The following is a 14,512-nucleotide window of genomic DNA, read 5'->3' on the forward strand; positions in this document are numbered from 1 at the left end:
GTTGTTCAAATAAATGTTGATGATATTATATTCGGTGCTACTAATGATTTGTTATGTGAGTGGTTTTCTAAGTGTATGCACACTGTATTTGGTATGAGTGTGATGGGAGAGCGCAATTATTTTTTGGGGATACAAATCAAGTAAACTCCTGAAAAAATTTATATACATCAGTCTAAGTATATCTAGAACTTACTCAAATATTTGGTTATGATAATATCAAGTCAAAATTAACACCGATGACTGCTGTCAGCAAGCTGACAACCGTTGAACATGGTAATGATGTTAATATTTAGACTTATAGATGTATGATTGGAAGTTTATTATATCTAAAAGACTCTAGACCTGATATTATGTATAGTGTTTGTGTTTGTCAAGATTTCAAGCTAAACCTAAAGAGTCTTGTTTGAATGTTGTTAAGAGAATTTTCAAATATTTGAGCGGAACTATTACTCTTGATTTAATCTATTTAATCACAAATATATTTGATCTTGTTGGGTATAGTGATAGAGATTATGAAGGTTTTCAAACTGATAGAAAAAGTACATGTGGTGTTTGTGATTATTTAGGACATAATTGGTTTCTTGGCTAAGCAAAAAACAGACATCTGTTGTTTTATCTACAGCTAAGGAGAATATTTAGCAGCTGATAATAGTTTTAAACAAATACTTTGGATGAGACAACAGCTCAAAGATTTTTGAATTTCTTGTGGTCAACCTCCTATTTGTTGTGATAGCACAAGCACTATCAATATTTCTGAGAATCCAGTAAATCATTCAAGAACCAAATATATTGATGTTAGGCATCATTTATTAAAAGACAATATTGTAAGAGGAAAGATTAAGCTGATATTTATAGATACTGATGCTCAAATACTGATATTTTCACCAAACCTCTAGCTGAAGAGACTATGATATGAATTTTATAAGACCTTTCCAGAAAATAGATAATATCAGCTTGCTACTGGTGCATAAGGTGAAAAAGTACACAATGCTATCTGATTGGGTGATTTTCGTTGTTAAAATCTACTTACTATGATAACAATTGTTTGTTTTTTTCTTTTCGCCTCTTTCAGTAAGTAGCATGATCATCTGCAGATGGACGACAACTCCTGGAATCATCTAAAATAGCTTTAGATAAGGGAAAACTTGAAGATGCAGTAAGATTTGGTTCAAAGGTAATATGCCTGCCAATGGCTTGTCATTCTATCAAAAATATGAATCAGTATTGTTTTTCTTTCCGGCTAATATCTGGCTATTGTATATTATTCTTTTCTAGCGGAATGTAAGTTTAGAAAACCAAGATAAAAAAAATGATTCTTAGTAACAAACATTTGTTGACATTTTGTATTAATTGGCTAATACTGATGTGTGCTTCACTTGTATTTTCAGGCTCTTGCGAAGCTAGTTGCAGTTTGTGGTCCCTATAATAGGATGACAGCAGGAGCATATAATCTTCTTGTTGTAATTTTATATTAAACAGGAGTCTTTAATCAGGTCTTTTTATATAATAAGCCTCCGATTTGTAGTAATTTTCTGCAAAATAAAGATAATTTTCTCCGATTTGGAAATTATTTGTGATCTTATTTATGGAGTCTGCCCTTGTACACTTTTAATAGGTGCACGATTAAGAACATAACAAGAACATGCCACCACTTCGGCCCAAAATATCTAGGCAATCTTTTTGGTTTCCATATACATCGAACAAGCTCCATAATTATTCGGTTCTTCCTCTCGGCTAACCTATTTTGTTGAGGGGTTGAATGAATTTCATGCATCTTTAAAAAACTTCCAAATTCTTCGGACATATATTCATCACCACGATCAGATCGTAGTGTCTTCAAAGAACGACCAATGTCTTTCTCTATATATGCTTTAAAAGCTTTAAAAACTTCAAATACTTGAGATTTTTGTTTGAAAAAATAATTCCACATCTTGCGACTATAATCATTAATAATAGTGAGGAAATAACAACTACTTCCAATAGAGTTTATGCGCATTGGTCCACATAAATCCGAATTTATTAATTTCCATGGCTTTTTAGCTCGCCATGCAATGTCTTTTGGAAATGGATCTTGATGATGCTTTCAAAAAACACAATCTTGACACACTTGATCTTGCCTTTGAATATATGGGATGCCTCTCCCTATATGACCTTTACAAATCTTGGATAAGTGCTAAAATTTAAGTGATGATATTGAAGATGCGAAAGCCAAGACTTGTCATATACAATATTCGAAAATCATGGAATGAGACTCATTTTGGATTTTCAATGGAAAGATTTTAGTTGATGTCATCTTAACTCTTACAACACGGAGGCCCTTTTTATCTTTTATCTCACAAATATCATCTTTAAAATTCACATGATGTCCATTTCTTAAAAGTTTCCCTACACTTAAAAGATTATGCTTAAGATCGGGAACATAATAAATACTAGAGATATAGTTTATACCTTGCTTTGCTTGGATTGAAACATCTCCATATCCTTTGACGACGAGCCTATTGTTGTTACCTGTATTGACTTCTTGTTAGACACTTTTTCAAAATTCACAAAGCAATTTTTATTTTTGGTCATGTGATTGCTACAAGCGCTATCATATATGTTAGGTCACACACACTGTAGAGGGGGTGAATACAGTGTATAATACAATCAAATTGAACTTTAATATCTTAAGTAATAGAAAACAAACTTTATTGAAATAATAAACTATGTAACAGTATGGAATTGTTACCTCTCAGTGATGAACAAATATCACGAGAGCTACTAGAGTTATAATGAATAATCTTCTCGAAATATGATAACACTTATAGTGTAAACCCTATGTCTGTGTTTATATACTACACAGTTACAAGATAATCGCTAATTAATATGGAACATAATTCTGCTTCCTAAAATATATCAATCAGATATCTTTTCTTCCAAGTATTCCATTTTTCACAGAACTCCTTCTTCATGCATATCTCTTCTTATGTTTATCTTGATCTTCTTTCCTTTAATCAGCTACTGTCCTTATCTGATCATCCTTCAGCACTTAAGTTCTGATATCTAACTTCTGATAATTATCTCCTGATAATATAAGTACTGATATCCTTAAGTCCTGACTTCCAGTACAAGTACTGATCAACGGTTAAGTACTGATTTGTCATGTTAAGTAAGATCTGAAATCTAAACATAAATTATATTAGCCATGACATTATCAAATATATCTAACAATCTCCCCCAACTTGTAAATTAGCATAATATACAAGTTTAACAGATATTTGATGATGTTAAAAATATTAAGTACAAATGCATGAGAATTAGACTAGATAACTACAACTCACAGTCCTTAAAGCTTTACCAATATTCAACTTCTGATAACAACTTCAGTCTGTACAAATATCAGAATTTAAGCAGTTGTAGATCTTCAACTTGGCTTCATCATCTGATCTCTCTGATGTCAGGAGTTGTTCTGAGATAGTTCTTCAACAAACATTTCTCAGCATATCTGAGTTCATCAATCATTCTCCTTTTGGCATCTTTAAGCTCTGCAGTATCTTGACCAATTTGAATAATTGCAGCTCTGAGATCATTGATCTTTGCTTTTCTTATATCCTGATCCAGTCTGATCAAATAAGCTTTATCAGACTCAAGATTGAATTCAACAGCCCTGTACCCCAGAAAGGTAGTTATAATCTTAGCAGTGTTGGGCTTCATTTCAACTATATCACCATTGTGATCTCTGTAATTTGGAACGTATGTGATGTCAGACTTAACAGAATAAAGCCTTTTCTGTCTCTGAATCTGTTCTTTCAAATAGTTTGCAGCAGTTCCTGTTATTCTGTCATCCACTTGAAGTAAGAATAGTACATGCTCCAATTCTTTAAAATACTTCAATGGAATGGCATTTTGTCTTATATGATAAACCCTACCATCTTTCATGAAAAACAACAAGATGTATTCTTTCAAGTAGGTATGGTAAACCATTTGTACAGATTCCAGTTGATTCAATCTCTCAGGAGTTGCTCCAATACCTGGTTCACTCAAGGAAGTTGGATCATTGGTAGTGTTATGTATTCTTCTTTCATCAGCACTTCCCAATCTAGTTTTATCTCTTGCTTCCTTTCCAGTAACTACTCTAGCTTCAAAACCACTTGCAGTAGTCTTCAAAGGTTGAGTATGTTTTGCTTTAGTGAATCCTGGTAGGAGTGTCTTTGGTCTATCTTCTGATATCAAGTTAACTTGAGCTATGTCAGAGGTTACTTGCTTCTTCTGAATATCAGAACTTACAATTTCTTGACTCTGAACAACTTGAGCCATGTCAAAGGTTGTTTTAAGAATTTTTCTTGAAGTTAGAGCAAGATTATCCTTTTCATCAGTAATTTCTTCATCCTCTAGAGGCACATAAACCTTGATAGGTTCACCAACCTTTTCTTTACCCTTGGATCTTGGATCTATCTACGGTTGTGATCTAGCAAATGTTGCTTCAGTATATATCCTTTCTTTGATCACAATGCCTTTGAGTTTTGGAAGTGGCTTTTTACCAGAAGCTTCAGATTTAGATGTGACTTTCTCTGATTTAAGTCTGGCTTCTTCTTCCATTAAACTTTCCAAGTCCATTCCTGGATTTTCCTGAAGAAATAACTGTCTTGACATTTCCTCATCAAGATCTAAAAGTTCATCAGAACTTATCCTTTTACCAGCAGCAGAACTTATTCTTTTCCCAGTATCAGAACTTGTCTTGTGACTTGTGATTTCAGCTTTTCTTGATGTGAATCTTCTACCTTGACTATGACCTCTACCCATTCCAGGGTTTCCTTGATCATCTTTTTCATCATCCTTTCCTGTCAGTGTCTTGTCAATCTTGCATTTGGACTTAATTACTTTCTCCCCCTTTTTGGCATCAGCAGGTAGTAGAAGAAAGATAAGCAATTCCACTGAGGATTGGATTTCAGTCAGTTGTGATTGCTAAGAAGCTTGATTTTTCAGAATATTATCAATCTGAGCTTGTTGATGATCTTGAGTCTTCTCAATATAAGCAATCCTGTCAAAGGTAGGTTGGAAGAACTTTTTCTTATCAATTTTCCAAACTTGTTCCTGTTTGATAAATTCTTCCTGAATCTTGTGTAGCTCTGCATGAGTGAAGACCTTGTAGATGTTTAGTACTCAATGCAGTGACTCTAAGTTGGGTTTTGAAATCATCAGAATTTAACATTTCATCAGCTTTAGTCAAGTGCTCAGCAAGATGCTTTTCAGTTGGAACACATGAAACTGAGTTCCATTCCTTAGTCCACTGCTGTCCTGCAGGAGTTTCACTCCAAGGTACTGTGCTTCTCCGGTAACAAACTTCTTAACCAGTTCAGACTTTAGAATAGTCTGTTGAGGAGCATGTCCTGAAGGACCTGCTGCATCAGCATCTGCAGTTGGAGCAGCATCACCAGTATCTCCAGCATTTGCAGCATCAGAACTTAAAGAATTAGTATCTTCTGATAAGATAACAGTGTTAGTAGCAATGGAGGTTTCAGCATCCTCTAAGTGATGATCTGTAGCTAAGTTCTGATCAACAGCCAAATCTTGATGCTCACCTAAAGTCTGATCATCAGCATCATGATGCAGAGAAGGTGTTGTTGATAACTCTGGAGTTTGAACAGCATCAGTAACAGGTGTTGTTGAAGGATTAGTTGCAGGTGGAGCTTCTAAGAGAATTACTTCAGGTATAACCAAGTTTTGAACATCAATATCAGCACTTGTGCCTGGATCAACAGGAGACACAGATGGTGTGTTAGCCTTTTCAGAAACAGCTTCCTGAGATGGAGTTGATGGAGAAGAAGTGACTGGAGCAAATTCCTTGTCTTGTGAGATCAGAGATTCCTGATCCCCTTCCTTAGCTGCTTCCTCTTCATCATCTGAAACTGGCATGTGTTCCCTCTGTTTCTTGTATCTCTTTGTTGATTTGGATTCCTTTGGAGTGTCAGGAACTGTCATTCTTCTAAGCCTCTTGAGAAGCCTAGCTCCCCCAATTGCAGAATCCCTCTGAGAAGTCTCTTTCTCAGCTTTACTTACAACAGGTTCTGAAGAAGGAACCTGTTCCTCAGTATCAGATTCATCTCTCAAGGCAATCCTCCTTCTCTTTTGAGGTGTTTGAGGAACAGTCTTTGTCCTCTTTGGCTTGGAGGATGAAGGCTTCACAGTAGGTGCTGAGGATGAGGGTTGAACAGTCTGTGAAGTGGAGAGATAGGATTTGAGATATGTCCTGAGGGTAGGTTGTGTAGAATGAGTGGTCGGTGCTGAGGATGATGGTTTTTGGGTGTCTGTTGTTGGTTGGACATCAGAGTAAACAGATCTATAAGTATCAGGATCAACATTTACTAGGATCTATTTTACAGACTGAGGAATCTGTAATGGTCTAACCATTGATTTCTTAGTGTCAGCATTTACCAGGTCATTAAAGTAGCGTTTTGTAACTTTAAAAGGTGTGGTTGAGGAACTGACTAATTGAGGTTCATCAGTACAAAAAGTATAAATAAGTTGACAGAATCTAGCAAAATAGACAACATTCCTATCCTCTGTCATCATATCCCCAATAAAACCAATTATACCAGTTGCAAAATTAAAATGAGTTTGATTGATAATAGCATACCCGATGTGCTGACTCAGAATCGGGATAGCATCAAAATTCGAACATTTGTTCCCAAAAGCTTTGGTGATGCAGTCGAAGAAGAAGCTCCATTCTCTTCTGATATGAGCCTGTTTCAACTGCCCAAGTTTTGCCAAACTCTTTTCATATCCCAAATTAGCCATTAACTCCTGAAGAGCTGATTCCTCTGGAATTGAAAAAGTACACTCTTCTGGGAGATGTAGAGCCCTGCGTATTGTACCAGGAGTAACTGCATAGATGAATCACCCACTTCGAAAACAATACTGGGAGTACCATGTTTACCACCATCATCAAAGTGCCCAGTCTGCCAAAACGTCAGAAGATGAATCACCCACTTCGAAAACAATACTGGAAGGCTGGGTTAATACACACCCAATCTCACTGTGTGCAAGAAGATCTTGCACAAAATGCAATTCAGATGGAGCTTCAGCATGATCAAGAATTACAGCATAGTTGTTTGGAACAAACTTAGCTCCATCAATGATTAAATCCTTAGGTGCCATGTGAAAAATTTAGATGAAAAAGTGCCTGTTAGGTGTTTGATAAAATGTCTGTATGAAAAACCAATGTGAGAAGATGAGAGAAAGTGAGAGTAAAAGCAAGTAGAGAGAAAAAAAATATGAAGGAAATAAAAGATTAAAGAAATCCTCTCTCTGTTGTACTTATACTCTGAAAAAAATGTTTATCGTTGGACACCTGTCAGACATGCAGTAATAACGGATAGTTACTGGGCTCGAGAAAACAGTAATTATTACTTACACACTCGCCTGTTTTCAAGGAAAGAACCGTTCCACTTACCCAGATATGCCATTAATTAAGGTGAAACAGTTTTAATTCAAAATTGAAGTCGTTCCCACTTATGGAATTATTCTTCACTGCAACATTAATATTCTGAAAATAAGTCAAGTGAAAATGACCAAGATAAATCATATGAATAAGTACTGATAAAGGAAAGTCAAAACTTAAATTTAAACAGAATTTATATGGACATCAGAATATCAATCAGGATTTATCAATGCATTACAAAATATCTTAGAGACAAAATCTTGAAACAAAAACAAATTTCATTAATATATCAAGTGAATACATTCATGAAATTGAGATTACATCAGAATTTATACAAGATTTCCCTAAGCTGCTAAACCTAACATCAACAGCCTTAGTCCTAGCTAATAAGCCTGACAAAGCTGATGATGAAGAAAAACAGGAAGAAGACGAGATTAAATCATTTTTTCTTCCTACTCTTGACAAACAGAATGGCGAGTCGGATGATTCACTCTTGCTGGTGGAGAGCTTCCAGCCTTTCCTCTTCCAATCGCTCCAGATGGCGATGGTAATCCATATAGAAGAATAGGAGGTGGGTCAGTACCTCCTGTGGGACAGAGTCCCATATCTCCTCAGGAATGGTCGTGACGTGCCATTCCTACTGCCAGTCGGCACAACTTAGCTCCATAATTAAGTTTTGTTAGTTCAAAAACATGTTGTATCTGACCATTGCGTTTTTGAAAGAAAAAGTATGAAGGTAAGTTTGTGAGAAAGAATTTGATGGGAAGGCTGATGTGAAGTGGCTGCTTATATAGGCAAGAGAATGCCAGGAGACGTAAAAGTATTTAATGCTGACAGGTAGAATTAATTCTACCTCGTCTCCCCAGACTTTGAAAAAGAATAACATTCATTGGAAGGAGAAAAAATGGTTGAATGTGCACAAGAAACAAGTAAAAGTGGACTGTTCAAGTACGAATACCATTAACCCTAACCATAGTGACTATTAATCTTCCACTTCAACATATTCTAGTTTGAACTGAGACTGTTATTAAATTTTATCCACAGATAAGCCAAGTAAAGAATTAGACTGTAATATCAGAACTTAGACTTATATCAGAACTTAACAGTCATCAGAACATAATTTCTTAACTCGAAAAAGGAATGCCTATCTAAGTAAATCCTCATACAAGTTCTGAGTTATACTCTTCAGAACTTAATCGTCAGAATATGCAACCAGAACTTGTCCTCAGAGTTAGTGCAAAATGACACAATGACTGTTTATCTAAAACAACATAGACCACCACAGTAATTTTCATCATTCAGATGGAGTGATTAGTGTGTGCATTAAGCTAAATTCCAGACAAGGAGTAAAGTCTGATTCACTTCAGTACATCTTAGAAATAAGGCATAACTAAAATTTGGCTAAAGAGCTGTCATTATCCTGAATACCTACTGATGAATGAGTTCATGCTTGAGTCCACCTCAGCTGTTTTGTGCTAATTTTATGCATCTTTTTAAATTCTATTTTACAGTGGCTTCTCAGTGTAAGTGAGTCACGACTGCTTATCAGAATTTATGCTATTATCGGAGTATTTCTCTAGTAATCATAGAGTGTGAAAAGTCACCAACAAAATATTTTGCTTTTCTAATGCATATTTACTTAATACCAGCAATGCACTTGGGTCGTCCCTTCCACATTTTCACTCTAGATCTCAAAGGAGTACCTGATTTTATTCTTTGATCCTTTTTGCTTTTTCTTTTGATAAGTGAGGTTTATCAACACTTAGTACATTCAGCAGTTTTACTAGTATCAGAACTTAACAGTTGAGTAGCATTATTTTAATTTGTGACTTAGTAATAAGATAAACAAAGTAAACTCAACTAAGCTCAATTATCAGAATTTTCTTGTGACATAAGATTTCCACAGAAATACTTACTTCTTATATGGGATCATCTGTTTATTGAAGACTACTAGGTCAGTATATAGCACAGTTATCCTCATAGGATTGAATAGTTACTTAAACAGACATATCACTTATCAGAGTTTAGAAACATATATCATACAACAATCAGTACTTGAACACATATTTCAATTAATCACAGAATACACAAAGAGATTACATTCTGTAAATACTGATCATAAAGTCTAATGAAACAGAACAAAACTAGACAGATTTAGAAAAAGAACCTGAAACCATTCCAAGTTCATTTACCAATCTTGTAAAAGTGGCTTCACATAGTGGTTTTGTGAAGATATCTGCTAGTTGTTGATCTGTTGGAACAAAGTGCAATTCCACTGTGCCTTCATCCATATGTTCCCTTATGAAGTGGTACCTGATGCTGATGTGCTTTGTCATAGAGTGTTGAACTACATTACCTGTCATAGCAATAGCACTTTGATTATCACAGTAAATAGAGATTTTGAAATAAGTTAACCCATAATCCAGTAACTGATTCTTCATCCAAAGAATCTGTGCACAACAGCTTCCTGCAGCAATATACTCTCACTACAAGAAAAATATTAATAAACATCACACATTAGACATCGGTTATGTTTGCCACTGATGTTAAAAGAATTTATAACATCATCCCGTATTTTTCTGATATCATTGTAATTCGAAGACAATAGTTATTTTAAAACCGATGTCTAAAGTTACCTAAAAAAATTTCAATTCGCGCCCATCTTTATATTTCCCCCCTTAGTCAAAATTTTCCCCCATTAACCTAAAATTTCACCCCGCTCATTAGCCAATATTTTGGTTCCCCCATTATTTTCCGTCTTCGGACATAAAAATTCCTCACCATCTCTCTCTTAGCACTCCTCTCCCTCTCTCTCGACTAAACACTCCTCTATCCCATTCACTTTCACCTCGACAGCTCACTTCACCATCGGAATTCCACTCATCTCACCTCTTCTCACCATCTCACCATCTCTCTATGTTCATCATCTCAATTCAGCTAAAGCTCGGTTGTTAAACTTTGTAAGCTTATCTCATCTTTATTCTCAAATCGAACTAGTGTTCTCCACATGAAGAAAAAATTAGAAATTGGGATTTTTTTATTCAGAACCCTAATTTGTTAAATTGGGTTTTTTCAAATCGGAACCCTAATTTGATTATATGTCCTGTGTATGGTGCTTTTATTTAATTCAATATATTTTGGAGTTATTAATTCTTTTTAATTTTTTGTATATATACATGACCGTTTTTTGCATATGGTAGTGGATTTAATCTTTAGGTATTCACTTGATTAAGTTGGATTAGAAGTTGCGTTGTGTTACTCATTGGTTTATGCTTTTGCATTTGTATGTTATATGATTTAATTTTTAAGTTAAATTGTGTTTGTCAATTTGGGGATACTACGAATGGGTGTATGTCTAAAGGTTGGATTTTTTATGTTTTTGTACCTTTGATAGGCATTTTTGTGTTTTTCTGTTGGCTAATTATATGATTTTGTTGTAATTTTGGTTGAATGTGATGTGGAACTGCAGGGCCACATTTCAATCCGGAAGGATTCACACACGATGCTCCTGAAGATGAAGTCCGTCATGCGGGTGACCTGGGAAACTTTATTGTTAATGCCGATGGTATTGGACTATTCTATTACTCTGGTTAGATTGGTTATTACGGGCTAGTATTTATAATATAAATTTGACAGATTAGTGTATTTAACCTTGAAATAGCTTTGAGGAAGTTAATTACGTGTCTTAATTAGTATTTCAACATTGCTCTTTATTCCTCGAAACAAATGATAAGAATCTTTCCAGGGCTCTCTATTGTGTGAAACTAAGATGATGAGAATTATGCTCATGATTAACTTTGAGCACTAATTAGGGTCCATATTATGGGTTCCAATCAAATTATTGTTTATAAACTTATCCTTACTGATACATTTTCCTTCTATGTAATAAATGTAGGTGTGGCAGAAGCAACAATTGTCAATACATAGGTATTTCTCTAGACCTTGGTAATTTTACACTTTGTTATGTTCTAATTCATTCTTAGTTATATTTGAATGGGAACTTAGTGGGCTAAATGCAGTAATTGGAAGAGCCTTGGTTGTTCATGAACTTGAGGATGACCTCAGAAAGGGTAATATTTTATTTTTCTCATTTTGAACTTCTGCCTTGCATGCCTGATATAATGATATGTGAATGTTATGTATAGGAAATTAGGAATGGATTCAATATATCTTCTGTGTGCAAAGATTTGTTTATTCCATGTTCTCACTTGCATTTGTTTATCTATTTAGGTGGTCATGAGCTTAGCCTTTCCACTGGCAATGCAGGAGGTAGACTGGCATGTGGTATGTAATAAGCAAACTCCATTATTTCTCATTACAAATATATTATTACTTTTGCCTTACATTCTCCTTGTGTATATAGTACATGGTATAGATTGTGTTGTGTTATATTCTGATATAATGAAAAGTTATTTGACAGAATTCGAGTCGACTACTATAAAAGTCATATCAGTTTTAGAATATGTTTGTGTTATAATGCATGCATTTTGGGCTAAATTGAAGGGACGTTTATTAACGCGATGTGCATATTCAAGGAGAGATCGACTAAGTCTGTTATAATTATAGTTTGTTTTTCATAAAAATTCAGGATTTTTTTGTACTTTCTTCTGACCTTATAATTTAAAACAAATATTTTTGAATGAGCCATTGAACTGTGAAGAATACCAAATCTATTGATATGTGGATGTGACAAAGTTCAATGAGGATGATACACGCATCAAATGCACATAGTCATTTGCCTTTGATCATATCTAAGCTTTGAATCATCCCTGATTTATTAATGACTTAATATATATATATATATGTATACTACTAGAGCTCATCCATTCAAAAGTTTTGGCACGACATGGTTATATCTTATATGTGCTTCATTAGATATTCTTGTTGTTGAGATGATTTGTAGACATTAATCATCCCAAGTCCCTAAACTAACAGTTCTTATGCCTTTATATCAGTAATGGGCTTGTTGGACAGAGCTCTCCTGGATTTAGGCATATTAAGCAAATAGTAAGTATGTCTTGTTTGTCTCTGTGTAAGTCTCTTGTAAGTCTCTGTATAATAGTATGTCTTGTTTGTCCTTTTTTTTACTTGGTCTCTTGTAAGTCTCTGTATAATAGTATGTCTTGTTTGTCTTTTTTTTACTTACACAGTCACTGTCTCTATCCTTATTCATTAATGTTGAGTTCTTATAATTAATCGTGATCATCTAATATGATTTATGCTAATGTATTTGTGATGATGATGTTACAAATGGGTTTTTCTTTGATTATGTTTTATTGGGGTTTTGTTGTTTAGGATCTGTTTGTTGTTTATAATTAATCTTGATCATCGAAAATTTTATACTTCTATGAAATATTTGCTAAAAGTGCAGATTTAAATGGAGTTTTAAAGCTAACTCTAATGTTGCGGGCAGAGTTAGAATTACCTTTACTTTTCATTCTTTTTCTGGGTTCTGTTTTTGTTCTTATGGTTCTATCTCCTTATTTGTAATTGCTATTTGATTTCGAGTCGGGAGTCAGGATTGTACATAACTAGGCAACACTGGTAATTACGCATGCATATCATCTTATGCTCTGCGCTGTTCCAAACCCATGTTTAATACAATCAGTCTAATTAGCTGAAAGAAGCATACACCTGGGAATCCGCATTGTTTTAATTTACTAATTTATTTTGATGCATGCAGCCCCAAAACATAGTACCAGCCGCTCCTGCTAAAGAGCTTGCAAACCCTGCAATATAGAGGAAGAAAAAGAATCTCCAGAAGGTTAAACATATTGCTCATCAGTTTCGAAATGTACTAATCTAGTCTGTCTTCCTACTGAGGTTTCTTAACAATAGACTTTATATATGGATTGCACATTTACTAAGGTTTGTAATGTGTTGCAAAAACAGCTTACTAGTGCAAACAACTTTGTATCATAATAGGGGGAACTAGTGTGACTCATGATTTGATTGATCCGATCTTGCTAAAAATCCTATTCCTTTAAGATGCCACAATCCCAGATCACCTGTTCCTTTAAGATACTTAAGGATTCTTTTCACAGCTATTAAGTGAAGTTCTCTTGGATCTGCTTGAAATCTTGCACAAAGACATGTAGCATACATGATATCAGGTCTACTAGCAGTTAGATAGAGTAGAGAGCCAATCATACCTCTGTAATCAGTAATATCTACTGATTTACCAGTATCCTTATCCAGTTTTGTTGCAGTGACCATGGGAGTGGATGCACTTGAACAATCTTGCATTCCGAATTTCTTTAGCAAGTTTCTGGTGTACTTAGTTTGACAAATAAAAGTGCCTTCTTCATTCTGCTTGACTTGAAGGCCCAGAAAATAGCTAAGTTCCCCCATCATACTCATCTGATATCTTGACTGCATCAGTTTGGCAAACTTCTGGCAAATTCTATCATTTGTAGACCCAAAAATGATATCATCAACATAAATCTAGACGAGAAGTAAGTCCTTTTCATGGTTGAGGTAGAACAGTGTTTTGTCTATTGTTCCTCTGTTGAATCCACTTTCCAGAAGAAACTGAGCTAAAGTCTCATACCATGCTCTAGGAGCTTGCTTAAGTCCATAAAGTGCTTTATCAAGCCTGTAGACATAATCTGGATATTTGGAATCTACAAAGCCTGGAGGTTGTTCAACATATACTTCCTCCTCCAATTCTCCATTGAGAAAAGCACTTTTCACATCCATTTGAAAGACAGTAAACTTTTTGTGAGCAGCATAAGCCAAAAATATCCTTATGGCTTCTAACCTAGCAACTGGTGCAAATGTTTCATCATAGTCAATTTCCTCCTATTGAGAATATCCTTTTGTAACCAGCCTTGCCTTATTCCTTGTAATTATGCCATCACTGTCAGTTTTGTTTCTGAATACACACTTTGTACCAACAATAGATCTATTCTTTGGTCTTGTCACTAGGGTCCAGACTTTGTTTCTTTCAAACTCATTTAACTCTTCCTGCATTGCTTTCACCCAATCAGCATCTTGAAGAACTTCTTTCACTTTCTTTGGCTCAGTCTAAGAGAGAAAAGAATTGTAAAGACATTCATTTGAAGTACCTATTCTAGTTCTGACACCTGCATC

The 14,512-nt window shown here is 34.9% G+C and overlaps 1 protein-coding gene across 1 annotated transcript; it reads left to right on the forward strand.

The window, feature by feature from the left end:
- Positions 1-236: 236 nt before the first annotated feature.
- On the forward strand, positions 237-13,319 carry LOC141660219 (superoxide dismutase [Cu-Zn], chloroplastic-like). The gene is made up of 11 exons (XM_074467183.1): positions 237-273; positions 1,095-1,174; positions 1,276-1,281; positions 1,389-1,460; positions 10,730-10,781; positions 10,890-10,985; positions 11,316-11,343; positions 11,411-11,490; positions 11,651-11,704; positions 12,376-12,427; positions 13,104-13,319. Exons 1-11 carry the CDS (start codon positions 237-239, stop codon positions 13,114-13,116), a joined length of 570 nt encoding a protein of 189 aa, XP_074323284.1. The 3' UTR covers positions 13,117-13,319.
- The last annotated feature ends 1,193 nt before the right edge of the window (positions 13,320-14,512 follow it).

The sequence above is a fragment of the Apium graveolens genome, chromosome 5 (genome assembly GCF_009905375.1).
Source record: "Apium graveolens cultivar Ventura chromosome 5, ASM990537v1, whole genome shotgun sequence".
Classification (NCBI taxonomy): domain Eukaryota; kingdom Viridiplantae; phylum Streptophyta; class Magnoliopsida; order Apiales; family Apiaceae; genus Apium; species Apium graveolens.

Excerpts from the sequence above, each read along its gene's own strand:
- LOC141660219 (XM_074467183.1), top strand. The coding sequence starts at position 237 with ATGACTGCTGTCAGCAAGCTGACAACCGTTGAACATG. Across the intron at positions 274-1,094 it reads GCTGACAACCGTTGAACATG|ATGGACGACAACTCCTGGAA; the intron begins GTAATGATGTTA and ends GATCATCTGCAG. Across the intron at positions 11,344-11,410 it reads GAAGCAACAATTGTCAATAC|TGAATGGGAACTTAGTGGGC; the intron begins ATAGGTATTTCT and ends CTTAGTTATATT.